The sequence below is a fragment of the Camarhynchus parvulus genome, unplaced genomic scaffold (genome assembly GCF_901933205.1).
Source record: "Camarhynchus parvulus unplaced genomic scaffold, STF_HiC, whole genome shotgun sequence".
Classification (NCBI taxonomy): Eukaryota; Metazoa; Chordata; class Aves; order Passeriformes; family Thraupidae; genus Camarhynchus; species Camarhynchus parvulus.
In genome coordinates this window covers 14,170-34,824 of record NW_022148215.1, presented here as the reverse complement: position 1 = coordinate 34,824, position 20,655 = coordinate 14,170, and the positions used below count along the sequence as shown (strand labels likewise).

The following is a 20,655-nucleotide window of genomic DNA, read 5'->3' as shown; positions in this document are numbered from 1 at the left end:
CCCAAATTCCCCCGATTTCACCCCAAATCCCCTTTCCCCCCCTCAGGTATTACCGGTTCAACGAGGCCCTGGGGGCCGTGGACCCCGAGTACCCCAAAAGCATCGAGGTCTGGGGGGTCCCCCCGAGCCCCCGCGGAGCCTTCATGGGGCCCGACGACGGTGAGACCCCAAAATCCCCAAAATTCACCCCAAAAACCCCCCAAAAAACCCGAAATCCCCTCAAAAATCGGCCAAAATTTGGGCATTTTTCGGGGTTTTTTTGGGGGGATTTTTCCAGGTCTGGGGGGTCCCCCCGGGCCCCTGCAGAGCCCTCATGGGCCCTGATGATGGTGAGACCCCAAAATCCCCAAAATTCACCCCAAAAACCCCGAAATCCCCCCAAAAAAATCTCCAAAACAAATCGGCCCAAAATTTGGGGGTTTTGGGGGTTTTGGGTTTGATCCCAGTCCCTCCCAGTCCCACCGCAGTTCCTCCCAGTTCCTCCCAGTATAAACCAGTCCAAACCAGTCCAAACCAGTCCAAACCAGTCCTAACCAGTACAAACCAGTACAAACCAGTACAAACCAGTCCAAAAACTTCAACACTGATTTTCCCCCATTTTTCCCCATTTTTGACCCTTTTAGAGCCCCAAAATCCCCCAAAATCCCCCCAAATTGCCCCAAAATCCCCTGTCCCTCCCAGTCCCTCCCAGTCCCTCCCAGTCCAAACCAGTACAAAAACTTCAACACGGATTTTTCCCCATTTTTGACCCTTTTAGAGCCCCCAAATCCCCCAAAAATCCCCCAAAATCCCCCCCCAGTCCCTCCCAGTCCCTCCCAGTCCAAACCAGTCCAAACCAGTCCAAACCAGTCCAAACCAGTAGCAAAACTTGATTTTAACACTGATTTTTCCCCATTTTCCCCCCATTTTTGACCCTTTTAGAGCCCCAAAATCCCCCAAAATCCCCTCCCAGTCCCGCCCAGTATAAACCAGTCCCATCCCAGTACCAAACCAGTCCAAACCAGTCCTAACCAGTACAAACCAGTCCATCCCAGTCCAAACCAGTCCAAAACCTTCAACACTGATTTCCCCCCATTTTTCCCCATTTTGACCCTTTTAGAGCCCCAAAATCCCCCAAAAATCCCCCCAAAATTGCCCCAAAATCCCCTCCCAGTCCCTCCCAGTCCCTCCCAGTCCCATCCCAGTACAAACCAGTCCAAACCAGTATACCCCCCCCCCCCGTTGCAGCCTTCACCTATTTCTACCGCTCGCACCTCTACTGGAAGTTCGACAACGCGGCGCTGCGCGTGCTGCCCGGCTACCCCAAATCCGCGCTCCGCGATTGGCTGGGCTGCCCCGCGCCGGCCCCGCCCACCCGCGCGCCCGACACCGAGGTCATCGTCATCGCCGTGGGGGCGGGGCCCGGCGCGTGGGCGGCGCCCATGGCGCTGCTGGGCGTGGCCGCGGCCGCGGGGGGCGTGGCCTTGCTCTGGAGGCGCAGGGGCGGGGCCCACGCGCACCTGAGGCGGTGCCAGAGGTCGCTGCTGCCCAGGGTGTAGCCACGCCCACTTTTTGGGGTTTTTTTTTTGGCGCGGGGGACACGCCCACTGGAGGGACGAGCCCGTCCGGCTTGCCTGGACACGCCCACTTTGCATGGACACGCCCACTTTGCATGGACACACACAATTTGCATGGACACGCCCACCTGACTTACCTGGACACACCCACCTGTTTTACATGGACACACCCACTTTGTATGGACACGCCCACCTGAATTACATGGACACGCCCAATTTGCATGGACACGCCCAGCTGACTTACCTGGACACGCCCACTTTGCATGGACACACCCACCTGAATTACATGGACACGCCCAATTTGCATGGACACGCCCACCTGACTTACCTGGACACGCCCATTTTATACAGACACGCCCCCAGATTCACATAGACACGCCCACTATGCAAGGACACGCCCACCTGACTCACCTGGACACACCCGCTTTATATGGACACGCCCCTAGACTCACCTGGACACGCCCACCTGACTCACCTGGTCAACATGGACACGCCCACTTTACAAGGACACCTCCCCGAATTTTCCTGGCCACGCCCACTTTACATGGCCACACCCCCTGACTCTCCTGACTCACCCGGACGTTCCCACCCACCAAAGCCACGCCCCCCTCGGCAAAAGGGCCACGCCCACACACCCCTCCACTCTTGGCCACGCCCCTTTCCCCAGTTATGGTGCTGCGGGCCGGGCCCCGCCCCCTCCCTTGCAGCCGATTGGCTGAGAGGGGAGCGGGGTTATGCAAATGAAGAGGGCGGGGTTTGCGGAGGTGGGGGGGATTTTTTTATTATTATTTTAATGTTTTTTGGGGGGAGGGGAATTTTGGGAATTTTTGGGGGTTTTTGGTTCCCGGGGGCGGGGGAGGGGCGGGACCCCCTCCCCCCCTTGAAAAAAACCCAAAAATTTTCCCGCGGGACGGGAGGGGGGGGAGGGGCCTGCGCAGGCCCCGCCCCCGGGGGTGGGGGGTGGGGGTGTGGGAGGGGAAGGGGGTGAATAATTAATGGTGAATTAATGAATAATTAATGAGCGGCGGGTAATTAAATAAAGGAAATGGTGCGGACTGGTTTGTACTGGTTTGTACTGGGAGGGGGTTCGGGGGCTGCTGGTCGATTTGCGCTCTCGTTTGCATAAGTTTTGCATGGATTTGCATGTTGATGGGGGTGGGTGGAGCCAGAGCCACGCCCAGCTCCCTCCCAGTACAAACCAGTAAGGCCCAGTCCCCATTTCCACGTCGGTAACCAAGCTTATTTATCACCTCATTTGCATAAATCTGCATATGACCGAGGCGGGCGTGGCCGGAGGTTCATCCGGGCCCCTCCCAGCCAACCCCAAACCCACTCCCAGTTCATCCCAGTATAAACCAGTAACCCAGCAGGGACCTCCCAGTCACACCCAGTTCGTCCCAGTAACTCCCAGTAACCCCTAAACCCCTCCCAGTCCCTCCCAGTCCCTCCCAGTTTGTCCCAGTCCCTCCCAGTTCATCCCAGTAACCCCTAAACCACATCCCAGCTCCTCCCAGTTTGTCCCAGTTTGTCCCAGTTTGTCCCAGTTTGTCCCAGTGCCCTTTAAGCCCATCCCAGTCCCTCCCAGTTCATCCCAGTTCGTCCCAAACCCCTCCCAGTCACTCCCAGTTTGTTCCGGTCCCTCCCAGTAACCCTCAAACCCCTCCCAGTTTATCCCAGTTTGTCCCAGTCCCTCCCAGTTCATCCCAGTAACCCCTAAACCACATCCCAGTTCCTCCCAGTCCCTCCCAGTTTGTCCCAGTGCCCTTTAAGCCCCTCCCAGTCCGTCCCAGTTCCCTCTAAGCCCCTCCCAGTTCCTCCCAGTTTGTCCCAGTTTGTCCCAGTTTGTCCCAGTGCCCTTTAACCCCTCCAGTTCCCTCCCAGTGCCCTTTAAACTCCTCCCAGTCACTCCCAGTAACCCCCAAACCCCTCCCAGTTTGTCCCAGTTTGTCCCAGTTTGTCTCAGTACCCTTTAAACCCCTCCCAGTCACTCCCAGTAACCCCCAAACCCCTCCCAGTTTGTCCCAGTTTGTCCCAGCCCCTCCCAATCCCTTCCCAGCAACCTCTAAGCCCCTCCCAGTTTCTCCCAGTCCCTCCCAGTGCCCTTTAAGCCCCTCCCAGTGCCCTTCAGGCCCCTCCCAGTCCGTCCCAGTTCCCTCCTAAACCCCTCTCAGTTTGTCCCAGTTTGTCCCAGTTTCTCCCAGTTTGTCCCAGTCTGTCCCAGTTCCCTCCCAGTTCCCTCCCAGTGCCCTTTAAACCCCTCCCAGTGCCCTTTAAACCCCTCCCAGTCTGTCCCAGTCCCTCCCAGTTCCCTCCCAGTGCTCTTTAAGCTCCCCCCAGTTTGTCCCAGTCTGTCCCACTGCCCTTCCGGCCCCGCCCAGTGTCCTGTAGGCCCCGCCCAGTGCCCTGTAGGCCCCGCCCAGTCCCTGTAGGCCCCGCCCCCTCTCGCGCGGGATGGGCCGCCCGTTCCCGCGTCTCCGTGCCGCCCGGGCGCCCCGCCGAGCTCAGGGGCCCGCGCTGGAGGGATCGCTGGTGACGGACCAAAACCCCAAATACCAAAGCAGCCCCCAGTTCCCCAAAAACCAGTGCTCTTTCACCCCAAAACAGATCACAAAACCCCACCCCAAAATAGCTTCAGCCCAAAATCAGTACCAAAACTGCAGGACCTGCCCGTCAGGGTTCCCCCACCAGTGTCCCCAAAATGTAGGCCCCGCCCAACGTGTCCTGTGGCCCGCGGCAAGGGGTCGCCCCCGGGATTCAGCCCAGGCCCCGTTCCCGCGCGGTCTCCGGCCGCCCCAAACGCCCCCACGAGCTCAAAAAGCGTCCCAGGGCCCCAAGAGCTGGGGTTGACGCGGGGACGGACGGGTTCAGCATGACAGAAATCAGGGGAATTCAGCCCAAAAACTGCGGGAACAGACGGGTGAGTGACCGAAATCAGGGGAATTCACCCCAAAAACAGCGAAATTCACCCCAAAACCAGCGAAATTCAGCCCAAAATCAGCGAAATTCAGCCCAAAAACCCCGGAATTCACCCCAAAACCAGCGAAATTCAGCCCAAAATCAGCGAAATTCACCCCAAAACCAGCGACATTCACCCCAAAATCAGCAAAATTCAGCCCAAAAACCCCGGAATTCACCCCAAAAACTGCGGGAACGGACGGGTGAGTGACCCAAAAACAGTGAAATTCAGCCCAAAAACAGCGAAATTCACCCCAAAAACTGCGGGCACCGACGGCTGAGTGACCGAAATGCCCCGAATTCACCCCAAAAACCCCGAAATTCGCCCCAAAAACCCCGAAATTCACCCCAAAATCCGTGAAATTCACCCCAAAAACAGCAGGGACCGACGGGTGAGTGACCCAAATCCGCAAAATTTGCCCCAAAATCCGCGAAATTCACCCCAAAAACCGCGGGGACCGACAGGTGAGTGACCCAAAATGCCCGAAATTCAGCACAAAATCCCCCAAATTCACCCCAAACTCGCTAAATTCACCCCAAAACCCACAAAATTCACCCCAAAATCTGCGAAATTCACCCCCAAAACATTGGGGACAGACGGGTGAGTGACCCAAATCCCCCGAATTCAGCCCAAAATTCCCCGAATTCACCCCAAAATCCGTGTAATTCGCCCCAAAAACCACAAAATTCAGCCCAAAATCCACCCCAAAACCAGCGAAATTCACCCCAAAATCCCCTGAATTTAGCCCAAAATCTGTGAAATTCGCCCCAAAAACCACAAAATTCAGCCCAAAATCGCCCAAATTCACCCCAAAACCAGCGGGGACCGAAGGGTGGGTGACCCAAAATCCCCCAAATTCACCCCAAAATGCCCAAAATTCACACCAAAACCAGCAAAATTCACCCCAAAATCCACGAAATTCGCCCCAAAAACCACAAAATTCACCCCAAAATCCCAAAATTCACCCCAAAACCAGCGGGGACTGACGGGTGAGTGACCAAAAACCCACGAAATTCAGCCCAAAATCCGCAAAATTCACCCCAAAATCCCCTGAATTTAGCCCAAAATCCACGAAATTCGCCCCAAAACCCACAAAATTCAGCCCAAAATCCACCCCAAAACCAGCGAAATTCAGCCCAAAATCCCTGAAATTCACCCCAAAAAATCCCAAATTCACCCCAAAAACCGCTCGGGAAAAATGGGAATTTTTATCCAAAAATGAACCCTAAAAATCTCCCCAAAATTCAGCGAAATTTGCATCAAATTAACTCCCAATTAACTCCAAATTAACTCCAAATTAGCGCAAAATAATCAAATTGTTTTGTAAAAAATTCGGGAGTGGATCCCCCCCAAATTCACCCCAAAAAACCCCAAATTCAGCCCAAAATCCAAACGGAAAAAATGGGAATTTTTACCCCAAAAATCCCATTAAAATTAACCCAAAATTAACCGAAATTTGCATAAAATTAACTCAAATTAATGCAAATTAATTCTGATTAATTCCGGGACTCGGAATGTCCCAAATTCACCCCAAAAATCCCCGGAATTCACCCCAAAAACCGCGGGAAAAATGGGAATCTTTTATCCTAAAATTCTCATTAAAATTAACCCCAAATTAACCCAAATTTGCATAAAATTAACTCAAATTAATGCAAATTAACAGAGATTAATTTTTAAAAAAATCTGGATTTTGAACCTCCCTAAATTGGCAAAATTCACCCCAAAAACCGCGGGAAAAATGGGAATTTGTATCCTAAAAATCCCCTAAAAATTAACCCAAAATTATCCGAAATTTGCATGAAATTAACTCTAATTAATGCAAATTAATTCAGATTAATTCAGGGACTTGGAATGTCCCAAATTCATTCCAAAAATCCCCGGAATTCAACCCAAAAACCGCGGGAAAAATGAGAATTTTTATCCTAAAATTCTCATTAAAATTAACCCCAAATTAACCGAAATTTGCATAAAATTAACTCAAATTAATGCAAATTAACAGAGATTAATTTTTAAAAAAATCTGGATTTTGAACCTCCCTAAATTGGCAAAATTCACCCCAAAAACCGCGGGAAAAATGGGAATTTTTATCCTAAAAATCCCCTAAAAATTAACCCAAAATTATCCGAAATTTGCATGAAATTAACTCTAATTAATGCAAATTAATTCAGATTAATTCAGGGACTCGGAATGTCCCAAATTCACCCCAAAAATCCCCGGAATTCACCCCAAAAACCGCGGGAAAAATGGGAATTTTTTATCCTAAAATTCTCATTAAAATTAACCCCAAATTATCCCAAATTTGCATAAAATTAACTCAAAATTAACCCAAATAAATTCGCAGTAATTAAAAAAATTCCAATTAACCCCAAATTAACCCAAATAGACTTGAATTCATGCAAATTAACCCAAATTATTGCAAATTGACTTTAATTAATTCAAATTAACCCCAAAATCACCAAAATTAACCCAAAATTGACTTTAATTAATTAAAAATTAACTCAAAATTAATTCTCATCACCTCAACAAATTTAAATTATTTTTAATTAACCCAAAATAAATTGAAATTTATTCAAATTAAACCCAAATTGACCCCAAATTAACTCAAAGTTAATTAAATAAGACAAACCCTAAATTAACATACGTCAGCGTATATTAATTGTAATTAATTTTAATTAACTTTAATTAACACAAATTAATCCAAAATAAACCCAAATTAACCCAAATTTAACCCCAATTCATCCTAATTCATTCTCATTAACTCTAATTAATTAATTAACTCGAATTAATTAATCGAGTCGAATCAACCCTAGTTAACATATACTAAAACTAATTAAGCCTAATTAATGTAAATTAACCCAAACTAATCCTAATTAACATATATGGAAATGAAATAACCCTAATTAACATAAATTAACCTGAATTGATCCTAATTAACATATATTAAAATTAATCAGCCCTAATTAAGGTAATTTAACCTGAATTAATCCTAATAAACATATATTAAAACTAATTAACCCTAATTAACGTAAATTAACCCAAATGAACTCCAATTAACATATATTAAAACTAGTTTGTCTGAATTAACATAAATTAACCCAAATTCACCCAAACCCACCCCAAAATCCCCTGAGGTGACCCCCAGGTGACCCCGGGTGGGCGTGGCCAGTGCTCAGGTGTGACAGTGGGCGTGTCCCCAGGATCGGATCGTGGCCAGAGCTCAGGGTGGGCGTGGCCAGGCCCAGGTGTGACAGTGGGCGTGTCCCCAGGATCGGTTAGGGGCGGCTGGGCGTGGCCAGGCCCAGGTGTGACAGTGGGCGTGTCCCCAGGATCGGAGTGGGCGGGCGGCGAGGCGCTGGGCGTGGCCAGAGCTCAGGGTGGGCGTGGCCAGGCCCAGGTGTGACAGTGGGCGTGTCCCCAGGATCGGATTGGGCGTGGCCGAGGCGCTGGGCGTGGCCAGAGCTCAGGGTGGGCGTGGCCAGGCCCCGGTGTGACAGTGGGCGTGTCCCCAGGATCGGATTGGGCGTGGCCGAGGCGCTGGGCGTGGCCGGGGCCCAGGTGCTGATCAGCTCCCGCCGGGCCCAGAACGTGCAGAGAGCCGTGGAGCGGCTCCGGGGGCGGGGCCTGCAGGTAAGGGGGCGGGGCTTGCAGGTGAGAACACCTGAGGGGCGTGGCTTATGCTTCGGGGGGCGGGGCCTACAGGTAAGGGGTACTGAGGGGTGTGTGTGCTTCATGGGGGGCTGCAGGTAAGATACCTGAGGGTGTTGCTTCAGGGGGGCGGGGCCTGCAGGTAAGAACACCTGAGGGGCGTGGTTTATGATTCGGGGGGGCGGGGCCTGCAGGTAAGGGGGCGGGACTTAAAGATCACGGCACCTGAGGGGGCGGGGCCTGCAGGTAGGAACAGCCTGAGGGGGCGGGGCCTAAAGGTAAGGGGGCGTGGCTTATAGGTAAGAACAGGTGGGGGTGTGGCTTACTCCTGAGGGGGCGTGGCAGCTAAGGGGGTGTGGCCTGTAGGTAAAACACCCGGGGGGTGGGGTCACCTGAGGGGGCGTGGCTTGCAGCAAAGGGGGCGTGGCCTGCGGGTAAAGCACCTGGGCGGGGTTCGGGGTCTCACCTGTTGTCCCCCGGTGGGCGTGGCCTGCAGGTGAGCGGGGTCACGTGTCACGTGGGGCGCGCCGAGGAACGGGAGAGGATGGTGCAGGCGGTGAGAGCTCACCTGGGCACACCTGGGATACACCTGGGCACAGCTGGGGGCACCTGGGATACACCTGGGCACACCTGGGCACAGCTGGGCACAGCTGGGGGCACCTGGGCACACCTGGGATACACCTGGGCACACCTGGGATACACCTGGGCACACCTGGGCACACCTGGGGGCACCTGGGCACACCTGGGACACACCTGGGCACAGCTGGGCACACCTGGGGGCACCTGGGCACACCTGGGACACACCTGGGCACAGCTGGGCACACCTGGGGGCACCTGGGATACACCTGGGCACACCTGAGATACACCTGGGCACAGCTGGGATACACCTGGGCACACACCTGGGATACACCTGGGCACAGCTGGGATACACCTGGGCACACCTGGGCACACCTGGGGGCACCTGGGGGCACCTGGGATACACCTGGGGGCACCTGGGCACACACCTGGGCACACCTGGGATACACCTGGGCACACCTGGGCACACACCTGGGCACACCTGGGATACACCTGGGCACACCTGGGCACACCTGGGGGGTCCTGGGATGGATTTTTGGGGGATTTTGGGGATTTTTGGGGATTTTTGGTCTCACCTGTGCTGGGGGATTGCGGGATGCAATTTTGGGGGAATTTTGGGGATTTTGGGGATTTTTGGCCTCACCTGGGCACACCTGGGAGGTTCTGGGATGGATTTTGGGGGGATTTTGGGGAATTTTGGGGGAGTTTTGGTCTCACCTGTGCTGGGGAATCCTGGGATGGAATTTTGGGGGATTTTTTGTTTTGGATTCTGGGGGGGGGGAGGTGAATGCAAAATTGGGTAAAAATGTGGGGTGGGACCTGGTTGGGGGAGTGATGGGTTGGGAATGGGGTTTTGGGGTTTGGTCTCACCTGAGCACACCTGGGGGGTTCTGGGATGGAATTTTGGGGAATTTCTGGGATTTTGGGGAATTTGGGGGTTTGGGGTTACCTGGGCACACCTGGGAGGGGGGAAATGAGGAAAAATGATGAAAATTTGACAAAATTTGGGTTTAAAATGGGGAATTTTGGGGTTTTGGGTTACCTGGGTAAACCTGGGAGGGAAAAAGGGGAAAATGGTGAAAAATGAGAAACTTTGGGTTAAAAAGGAGGAAATTTGGGTTAAAAATGGGGATTTGGGGGGTTTGGGGTTACCTGGGCACTCCTGGGGGGTCCTGGGATGGATTTTTGGGGGGATTTTGGGGGATTTTTGGGGGATTTTTGGTCTCACCTGTGCTGGGGGTCCTGGGATGGATTTTTGGGGTAATTTTGGGGATTTTTGCGGAATTTTGGGGATTTTTGGGCTCACCTGTGCTGGGGGGTCCTGGGATGTATTTTTGGGGGATTTTGGGGTATTTTGGGGATTTTTGGGGAATTTTAGTCTCACCTGTGCTGGGGGGTCCTGGGATGGAATTTTGAGGGAATTTTGGGGATTTTTGGGGATTTTTGGTCTCACCTGTGCTGGGGGTCCTGGGATGGGTTTTTGGGGGATTTTGGGGATTTTTGGGATTTTGGGGGATTTTTGGTCTCACCTGTGCTGGGGGGTTCCCGGATGGATTTCTTGGAGATTTTGGGGTATTTTGGGGATTTTTGGGGAATTTTGGTCTCACCTGTGCTGGGGGGTCCTGGGATGGATTTTTGGGGGAATTTTGGGGAATTTTTGGGGGATTTTTGGTCTCACCTGTGCTGGGGGGTCCTGGGATGGATTTTTTGGGGTAATTTTGGGGATTTTTGGGGAATTTTGGGGGATTTTTGGGCTCACCTGTGCTGGGGGGTCCTGGGATGTATTTTGGGGGGATTTTGGGGATTTTTGGGGATTTTTGGTCTCACCTGGGCACACCTGGGGGTCCTGGGATGGATTTTTGGGGGATTTTGGGGTATTTTTGGGATTTTTGGGGATTTTTGGTCTCACCTGTGCTGGGGGGTTCCCGGATGGATTTCTTGGGGGGATTTTGGTGTTTTTTGGGGATTTTTGGGGATTTTTGGTCTCACCTGCGGCAGGCCCTGGACACGTTTGGCGCCATCGACATCCTGGTGTCCAACGCCGCCGTCAATCCCCACTTTGGCCCCGCCCTCGAGGCCGACGAGAGCACCTGGGACAAGGTCAGGCCACGCCCACCCGGCCACGCCCACCCCCTCCCCGAAATTCCCGCCAAAATCGCAAAAATTTCCCGCCAAAATCGCAAAAAATTCCTGGCAAAACGTCCGAATTTCCCACCAGAAATTCCCCAAAATTTCCCGCCAAAATTCCTGCAAAAATCGCAAAATTTCCCGCCAAAACCCAAAATTTCCCACCAAAATATCTGAATTTCCTACCAAAAAATCCCCCACATTTCCCGCCAAAATATCAGAATTTCCAACCAAAATTTCCCCAAATTTCCCGCCAAAATTCCCACCAAAATTGCAAAATTTCCTGCCAAAATTTCCGAATTTCCTACCAAAAATTCCCGAAATTTCCTACCAAAATTTCCCACCTAAATATCTGAATTTCCCGCCAAAAATTCCGGCCAAAATTGCAAAATTTCCCACCAAAATATCCGAATTTCCTGCCAAAAATTTCAAAATTTGGGCCAAAAATTTCGAAATTCCCAACAAATTCCTGCCAAAAAATTTCTCCAAAATCCCCAAAATTTCTGCAAATTTTCTCCAAATTCCCCAAATTTTCCAAAATTTCGGCCCAAATTCCCCCAAATTTTTGCATTTTCCCCTAAAATTTCCCATTTTTCCCAAGTGTTTCCCCAAAATTTCTCCAAATTTTTTATTTTTCCCTCAAAACTTCTCAGTTCTCCCCAAATTTCTTTGAAATTCCTCAAAATTCCCCCAAAATCCCAAAATTCCGTGAATTTTTCTCAAATTTCCCCCAATTTGAGCACAAATTCCCCTCAATTTTCCATTTTCCCTCCAAATCCCCCAAATTTTCTCCTTTTCCCCCAATTTTTAAAAATTTGAGCTCAAATTTTTCGTTTTCCCGTAAATTTCCCTGAATTCTTCCAAATTTTCCCAATTTTTTCCCAATTTTTCCAAATTCGAGCTCAAACTCCCCCAAATTTTGAATTTCCTTCACATTTTCCTGGATTTCCTCAGAATTCCCTGAAATTTTCTCAGATTTCCCCCAATTTTTCCAAAACCAGGCACAAATTCCTGCAAATTTCCCGTTTTCCCCTCAATTTCCCTACATTTACTCTCGTTTTTTCAATCTTTTTTTTAAATTTGAGCTCAAATTTTCTATTTTTTCCCCCAAAATTTCCCTGAATTTCTCCAATTTGTCTCAATTTTTTTTGCCCCCGCCCATTTTTAAAAAAAACTTTGCCCTCAAACTCCCCCAAATTTTCCATTTCTTCCCCCAAATTTTCCCCCAAACCCCCTCAGGCCCCGCCCCTTTCCCCCCACCCACCCCCAAGCCCCGCCCACAATGACATCACCCTCACAAGCCCCGCCCCCATTGCATCACCCCAACCGCTTCCCCATGACATCACCCCCGTTGGCCCCGCCCCCATTACATCATTGGGGTGGTTTAGCCCCTCCCCCCTTTAAGCCCCGCCTCCCCCCGTGACGTCACGCAGGTGTTCCAGGTGAACGTGACGGCGGCGGCCATGTTGGTGCGGCTGGTGGTGCCGCACATGGAGAAACGCGGGTGACTGGTTATACTGGTTTATACTGGTTTATACTGGGATTGAACTGGTTATACTGGGTTATACTGGTTTATACTGGGTTATACTGGGTTATACTGGTTTATACTGGTTATACTGGTTTATACTGGGATTGAACTGGTTATACTGGTGTATACTGGTTATACTGGGATATACTGGGTTATACTGGTTTATACTGGTTATACTGGGATATACTGGGATTGAACTGGTTATACTGGGTTATACTGGTTTATACTGGGATATACTGGGATATACTGGGATTGAACTGGTTATACTGGGTTATACTGGGATATACTGGGTTATACTGGGATTGAACTGGTTATACTGGGTTATACTGGGATATACTGGGATTGAACTGGTTATACTGGCTTATACTGGGTTATACTGGGTTATACTGGGATTGAACTGGTTATACTGGGATTGAACTGGTTATACTGCTTTATACTGGTTATACTGGTTTATACTGGGATATACTGGTTATACTGGGTTATACTGAGTTATACTGGGTTATACTGGGTTATACTGGTTTATACTGGGTTATACTGGTTATATTGGGTTATACTGGGTTATACTGGGTCATACTGGGTTATACTGGTTTATACTGGTTATACTGGTTTATACTGGTTATACTGGGTTATACTGGGATATACTGGTTATACTGGGTTATACTGGTTATACTGGTTTATACTGGTTATACTGGGTTATACTGGTTTATACTGGTTTATACTGGTTATACTGGTTATACTGGTTATATTGGGTTATGCTGGGTTATACTGGGATATACTGGTTATACTGGGTTATACTGGTTATATTGGGTTATACTGGGTTATACTGGTTTATACTGGTTATACTGGTTTATACTGGTTATATTGGGTTATACTGGGTTATACTGGGATATACTGGGATATACTGGGTTATACTGGTTTATACTGGGATTGAACTGGTTATACTGGGTTATACTGGGTATACTGGTTATACTGGGTTATACTGGTTTATACTGGTTATACTGGGTTATACTGGGATTGAACTGGTTATACTGGGTTATACTGGTTTATACTGGTTATACTGGGTTATACTGGTTATACTGGGTTATACTGGTTTATACTGGGATATACTGGGTTATACTGGGTTATACTGGTTATACTGGTTTATACTGGTTATACTGGTTTATACTGGGTTATACTGGTTATACTGGTTATACTGGTTATACTGGTTATACTGGTTTATACTGGGATATACTGGGTTATACTGGTTATACTGGTTATACTGGTTATATTGGGTTATACTGGTTATACTGGGAGGGACTGGGAGGGAGTTTAGGGATCACTGGTTTATACTGGTTTATACTGGGATTGAACTGGGAGGGCCTGGGAGGGAGTTTAGGGGTTACTGGTTTGTACTGGGAGGGACTGGGATCAAACTGGGAGGGACTGGGAGGGGATTCGGAGTTACTGGGATGAACTGGTTTGAACTGGGATGAACTGGGATGGGGTTTGGGGGTCACTGGTTTGAACTGGGATGGACTGGGATGAACTGGTTTGAACTGGGATGAACTGGTTTGAACTGGGATTGAACTGGGATTGGGTTTGGGGTCACTGGTTTGAACTGGGATTGAACTGGTTTGAACTGGGATGGGGTTTGGGGGTCACTGGTTTGAACTGGGATTGAACTGGGATGGGGTTTGGGGGTCACTGGGATGAACTGGGATGGACTGGGATTGAACTGGGATGGGGTTTGGGGGTCACTGGGATGAACTGGGAGCTCCCATTCTGCACAGAGTGGGCGTGGCTTTGGCGGGAGGGGCGGGGCTGGCATTGATTGGCAGCTCCGGTCGCATTGGATGCTATAAGGGAGGGGGGGTGGTCATTGCTAAGCCCCGCCCCCTTTCATCGCAGGGGCGGGGCCATCGTGCTGATGTCATCGATCGCCGGCTACCAGCCAATGACGGTGAGGCTGGGTTATACTGGTTTGGACTGGTTTGGACTGGGAGGGGTTTGGGGGTTACTGGTTTGTACTGGGAGGGGGGAAAATGGGGGGAAAATGGGAAAAAACCAGCAAAAAATGGCAAAGAATGGGTTAAAAATGGGGAAAAAAGGGTTAAAAGGGACACTGGGGTTATGGGTTTGGACTGGTTTGTACTGGTTTGGGCTGGGGCTTTTTAGGGGAAATTTGGGCGAATTTTGGGGGATTTTTAGGGGAAATTTGGGGGATTTTGGGTGGGTAATTTTGGGGAATTTTAGGGGAATTTTAGAAGAAATTTGGGTGAATTTTGGGGCATTTTTGTGTGAATTTGGGGGCATTTTTGGGTGAATTTTGGGTGAATTTTTGGGGAAATTTGGGTGATTTTTTTGGCAATTTTGGGTGAAATTTGGGGATTTTTGGGGTGAATTTTGGGTGAATTTTGGGCATTTTTAGGTCAATTTTGGGCATTTTGGGGGAAATTTTAGGGGAAATTTGGTTGAATTTTGGGCATTTTCAGGTGAATTTTGGGGCACTTTGGGGGTGAATTCTGGGGATTTTTAGAGTGAATTTTGAGGGATTTTTGGGTGAATTTTGGGGATTTTTAGGGGGAATTTTAGAGGAAATTTGGGTGAATTTTGGGCATTTTTAGGTGAATTTTGGGGATTTTGGGGGTGAATTTGGGGGCATTTTTAGGGGAAATTTGGGTGAATTTTGGGGATTTTTTTGGGTGAATTTTGGGTGAATTTGGGTGATTTTTTGGGCATTCTTGGGTGAAATTTGGGGATTTTTGGGGTGAATTTTGGGGCATTTTTGTGTGAATTTGGGCGATTTTTAGGGGAAATTTGGGTGAATTTTGGGGCGAATTTTGGGGATTTTTGAGGTGAATTTGGGGGCATTTTTGGGTGAAATTTGGGTGAATTTTTGGGTGAATTTTTGGGATTTTTTGGGTGAATTTCAAGGGAAATTTGGGTGAATTTTGGGGCATTTTGGGTGAAATTTGGGCGAATTTTTGGTTGAATTTTGGGGATTTTAGGGGGAATTTTACAGGAAATTTGGGTGAATTTTCAGCATTTTTAGGTGAATTTTGGGGCATTTTGGGGTGAAATTTGGGGATTTTGGGGGTGAATTTGGGGGGCATTTTTAGGGGAAACTTGGGTGAATTTTGGGGGCTTAATTTTGGGGATTTTTGGGGCGAATTTTAGGGGCATTTTTGGGTGAAATTTGTACTGGTTTGGGTTTTGTTACTGGTTTGGGTTGTGCCTGCTTGGGGGGTTGTGGGCGTGTCCGGGCGTATGCTAATGAGGTGACGTCACAGGGGCTGGGCCCGTACAGCGTCAGCAAGGCCGCCCTGCTGGGGCTCGTGGGCCGCGCTGAGCCCGGAGCTGCTCCCCGCGGCATCCGCTGTTAACGGGCGTCGCCGCCGGGCTCGTCCGCACCGCTTCAGCGCCGCCGTGTGCGCCGCGGCCACCGACTGGGCTATACTGGGAGGGACTGGGAGGGGGCCGGGGCTAAAACTGGGGCTTAAAATTGGGTGAAAATTGGGTGAAAACGGAAACGAAAAAAGGGCAGAAAGCAAAAACGGGGAGAAATGGGCAAAAACGGGAGAGAAACGGGGAGAAATGGGCAAAAAATGGGCAAAAAGGAGAAGAAATGGGATTTCAGGTTACTGGTTTATACTGGGAGGGGACTGGGAGGGGGCCGAGGGTGAAAATTGGGTAAAATTGGGTGAAAAGGGCGAAAAAGCGGGCAAAAACGGGGAGAAAATGGGGAAAAATGGGGAGAAATGGGCAAAAGGGAGAGAAATGGGCAAAAAAACGGAGGAGAAATGGGAAAACACGGGCAAAATGTACAAAAGGAGGAGAAATGGGATTTCGGGTTAACTGGTTTATACTTGGGTGGGACTGGGAGGGGGCGGGGCGAAAACGGGGCAAAAATGGGGAGAAATGGGCAAAAACGGGGAAAAAGGGGCAAAAAACGGAGAGAAATGGGCAAAAAACGGGCAAAAAAATGGGCAAAAAGGAGAAGAAATGGGATTTCAGGTTACTGGTTTATACTGGGAGGGACTGGGAGGGGGCCGGGGCCGCGAAAATTGGGCGAAAATTGGGTGAAAATTGGGTGAAAAACGGGCAAAAACAGGAGGATGGGCAAAAAGGGGGGCAAAAACGGGGAGAAACGGGAGACAAATGGGCAAAAAAAGGAGGAGAAATGGGATTTCAGGTTACTGGTTTATACTGGGTGGGACTGGGAGGGGGCCGAGGGTGAAGAAACAGGGGGAAAATTGGGTGAAAATGGGTGAAAAACGGGCGAAAAACGGGCAAAAACCGGGAGAGAAATGGGCAAAAAACGGGCAAAAAATGGGCAAAAAAAGGAGGAGAAATGGGATTTCGGGTTACTGGTTTATACTGGGAGGGACTGGGAGGGGGGCGAAAACTGGGCGAAAATTGGGTGAAAAACAGGCAAAAAACGGGCAAAAAACGGCAGAGAAATGGGCAAAAAACGGGAAGGAAATGGGCAAAAAACAGGCAAAAAATGGGCAAAAAAAGGAGGAGAAATGGGATTTCGGGTTACTGGTTTATACTGGGAGGGCACTGGTTTATACTGGGAGGGACTGGGAGGGAAAAGGGTGAAAATTGGGTGAAAATTGGGCGAAAAACGGGGGAGAAACGGGCAAAAAATGGGCAAAAAGCAGGCAAAAAGCGGGCAAAAAAAGGAGGAGAAATGGGATTTCAGATTACTGGTTTATACTGGGAGGGACTGGTTTATACTGGGTGGGACTGGGAGGGACTGGGAGGGAAAAGGGTGAAAATTGGGCGAAAAACGGGCAAAACCGGGGGAGAAACGGGCAAAAAACGAGAGAGAAATGGGCAAAAATGGGGGAGAAATGGGGAATAAAGGGTTAAAAATGGGGCTTTGGGGTTACTGGTTTGTACTGGGTTATACTGGGATGGACTGGTTTATACTGGGAGGGACTGGGAGGGGACCAAGGGTGAAAAAACGGGGGAAAAGGGCGAAAATTGGGTGAAAACGGGCAAAAAACGGGGGAGAAACGGGGAAAAAATGGGCAAAAAAAGGAGGAGAAATGGGATTTGGGGTTACTGGTTTATACTGGGAGGGACTGGGAGGGACTGGGAGGGAAAAGGGTGAAAATTGGCCGAAAATTGGGCGAAAAACGGGGGAGAAATGGGGAATAAAGGGTTAAAAATGGGGCTTTGGGGTTACTGGTTTATACTGGTCCGTACCGGTTCTAACTGGTCCGTACTGGTTTATACTGGTTTATACTGGTTTATACTGGTTCTAACTGGTCCGTACTGGTTTTTCCCCGCTCAGCTCTGGGAGGACGAGGCCACGCGGGAGCGAGCGCTGAGAGAGCTGGGAGTGCAGAGGTGAGAAACCAGTACAAACCAGTACAAACCAGTACGGACCAGTGACCCCAAATTTAACCCTTTTAAACCCATTTTCCCCCGTTTCCCCCCTCCCAGTCCAAACCAGTCCAAACCAGTAACCCCCAGTGTCCATTTTAACCCTTTCTAGCCCGTTTTTAACCCTTCCTTTGCCATTTTTGCCATTTTCACGGTTTTTTCACCATTTCCCCCCTTTTTTCACCATGTTTTCACTGTTTTTCCCCGTTTTTTCCCCATTTTCCCCCTCCCAGTCCCTCCCAGTACAAACCAGTAACCCCTAACCCGATTTCCCTCCATTTTTAACCCTTTCTTTGCCATTTTTTCCCCATTTTCCCCCGTTTTTCCCCATTTTTCCCATTTTCCCCGTTTTTTCCTCATTTCCCCCCTCCCAGTCTCTCCCAGTCCAAACCAGTAACCCCCAGTGTCCCTTTTAACCCTTTCTAGCCCATTTTTAACCCTTCCTTTGCCATTTTTTGCTGGTTTTCACAGTTTTTCACCATTTTTCCCCATTTTTCCCCGTTTTTTCCTCATTTCCCCGTTCCCCAGTCCCTCCCAGTACAAACCAGTAACCCCAAACCCGATTTCCCATCATTTTAACCCTTTCTTTGCCATTTTTGCTGGTTTTTGCCATTTTTCCTCATTTTTCCCCGGTTTTCCCATTTTTCCCCGTTTTTTCCCCATTTTTCCCCATTTTTCCCCACTTTTTCCCAGTTTCTCCCGCTTTTTCCCGTTTTCCCGTTTTTTCCCCATTTTCCCCTCCCAGTCCCTCCCAGTCCCTCCCAATATCCAGTAACCCCAAACCCAATTTCCATTTTTTGCTGGTTGTTTCCCAATTTTTCCCCCGTTTGTCCCTTCGTTTTCCCGCTTTCCTTTTCCCCCCATTTTTCCCCGTTTTTCCCCGCTTTTCCCCGTTTTCCCTATTTCCCCCGTTTTTCCCCATTTCCCCCCGCTTTTTCCTGTTTTTTCCCCCGTTTTTCCCATTTTTCCCCATTTTTCCCGTTTTTCCCCGTTTTTTCCCCGTTTTTCCCCGTTTTTCCCCATTTCCCCGCGTTTTTCCCCTCGTTTTCCCCCGTTTTCCCCCATTTCCCCCGTGTTTTCCCCATTTTTCCCCGTTTTTCCCCGTTTTTTCCCCGTTTCTCCCCATTTTCCCCGTTTTCCCATTTCCCCGTTTTTCCCCATTTCTCCCCCGTTTCCCCGTTTTCCCCGTTTCCCCATTTCCCCCGGTTTCCCCCGTTTCCCCGTGTCCCCCGTTTTTTCCCCGTTTCCCCCGTTTTCCCCGTTTCCCCCGTTTTTCCCCGTTTTCCCCATTTCCCCCATTTCCCCATTTCCCCCCGTTCCCCATTTCCCCCCATTTTCCCCGTTTTTTCCCCCGTTTTTCCCGTTTTTCCCGTTTTCCCGTTTCCCCGTTTCCCCCACATTTCCCCCGTTTCCCCGTTTTTCCCCCGTTTTCCCCGTTTTTCCCCGTTTTTCCCCGTTTTCCCTTTCCCCCATTTTCCCCCATTTCCCCCCGTTTCCCCCGTTTCCCCGTTTTTCCCCATTTCCCCCCGTTTCCCCCCGTTTCCCCCCTTTTCCCCGTTTTTCCCCGTTTCTCCCCGTTTCCCCCCATTTTTTCCCCGTTTTCCCCATTTCCCCCATATTTCCCCGTTTTCCCCGTTTTTTCCCCGTTTCTCCCCGTTTTTCCCCGTTTCCCCCGTTTCTCCCCGTTTCCCAGTCCCGTTAACCCCGCGCTGTCCCGTTGCAGGCTGGGCACCCCTCAGGAGGTGGCGCAGGCCGTGCTGTTCCTCGTGTCCCCCCAGGCCTCCTACGTGGCCGGGCACACCCTGCTGGTGGCCGGGGGGGCGCGGCCTCGCCTCTGACCACGCCCACACGCAAATCCATGCAAATTAGCTCGGGAATGAAGTGGGTTCTATCGAAAATCTGCCCCAAAATCTGCCCAAAATTGCCCCCAAAATCTGCCCCAGAAATGTCCTAAAATTGCCCCAAAATTGGCCAAATTTATCCCAAAATCTGCCCCAGAAATTGTCCCAACAATTGGCCAAATTTGTCCCAAAAATGCCCCAGAAATGGCCCAAAATCTGCCCCAAAAATGTCTGAAAATTGCCCCAAAATTGTCCCAAAATTTGTCCCAGAAATGCCCCAAAATCTGCCCCAAAAATATCCTGAAATTGCCCCAAAATTGGCCAAATTTATCCCAAAATCTGCCCCAGAAATTGCCCCCAAAATTGCCCCAACAATTGGCCAAATTTGTCCCAGAAATGCCCCAAAATCTGCCCCAAGATTGCCCCAAAAATGCCCCAAAATTGGTCAAATTTGTCCCAAAAATGCCCCAGAAATGGCCCAAAATCTGCCCCAAAAATGTCTGAAAATTGCCCCAAAATTGTCCCAAAATTTGTCCCAGAAATGCCCCAAAATCTGCCCCAAAAATGTCCTAAAATTGCCCCAAAATTGGCCAAATTTATCCCAAAATCTGCCCCAGAAATTGCCCCAAAATTGCCCTAAAATGGCACAAATTTGTCCCAGAAATGCCCCCAAAATCTGCCCCAAGATTGCCCCCAAAATGCCCCAGAAATGGCCCAAAATCTGCCCCAAAATGTCTGAAAATTGCCCCAAAATTGTCCCAAAATTTGTCCCAGAAATGCCCCAAAATCTGCCCCAAAAATGTCCTAAAATTGCCCCCAAAATTGGCCAAAGTTATCCCAAAATCTGCCCCAGAAATTGCCCCCCGTAAAATTGCCGTAAAATGGCCAAATTTGTCCCAGAAATGCCCCAGAAATGCCCCAAAATCTGCCCCAAAAATATCCTGAAATTGCCCCAAAATTGGTCAAATTTATCTCAAAATCTGCCCCAGAAATTGCCCCCAAAATTGCCCTAAAAATGGCCAAATTTGTCCCAGAAATGCCCCAAAATCTGCC

At 49.6% G+C, this 20,655-nt stretch overlaps 2 protein-coding genes across 2 annotated transcripts; both read left to right on the top strand.

The window, feature by feature from the left end:
* The first annotated feature begins 27 nt into the window (after positions 1 to 27).
* On the top strand, positions 28 to 2,314 carry LOC115916181 (matrix metalloproteinase-14-like). The gene is made up of 2 exons (XM_030969872.1): positions 28 to 159; positions 1,228 to 2,314. Exons 1-2 carry the CDS (start codon positions 144 to 146, stop codon positions 1,536 to 1,538), a joined length of 327 nt encoding a protein of 108 aa, XP_030825732.1. The 5' UTR covers positions 28 to 143; the 3' UTR covers positions 1,539 to 2,314.
* Positions 2,315 to 4,425: 2,111 nt separating this feature from the next.
* Positions 4,426 to 19,773, top strand: LOC115916179 (dehydrogenase/reductase SDR family member 4-like). Its single transcript, XM_030969869.1, is given in 10 exon segments — positions 4,426 to 4,473; positions 7,789 to 8,139; positions 8,654 to 8,713; positions 10,732 to 10,833; positions 12,294 to 12,364; positions 14,276 to 14,327; positions 15,658 to 15,705; positions 15,707 to 15,793; positions 17,670 to 17,725; positions 19,485 to 19,773. Coding segments are annotated over 10 exon segments (990 nt in total). The 3' UTR covers positions 19,600 to 19,773.
* Positions 19,774 to 20,655: the final 882 nt, after the last annotated feature.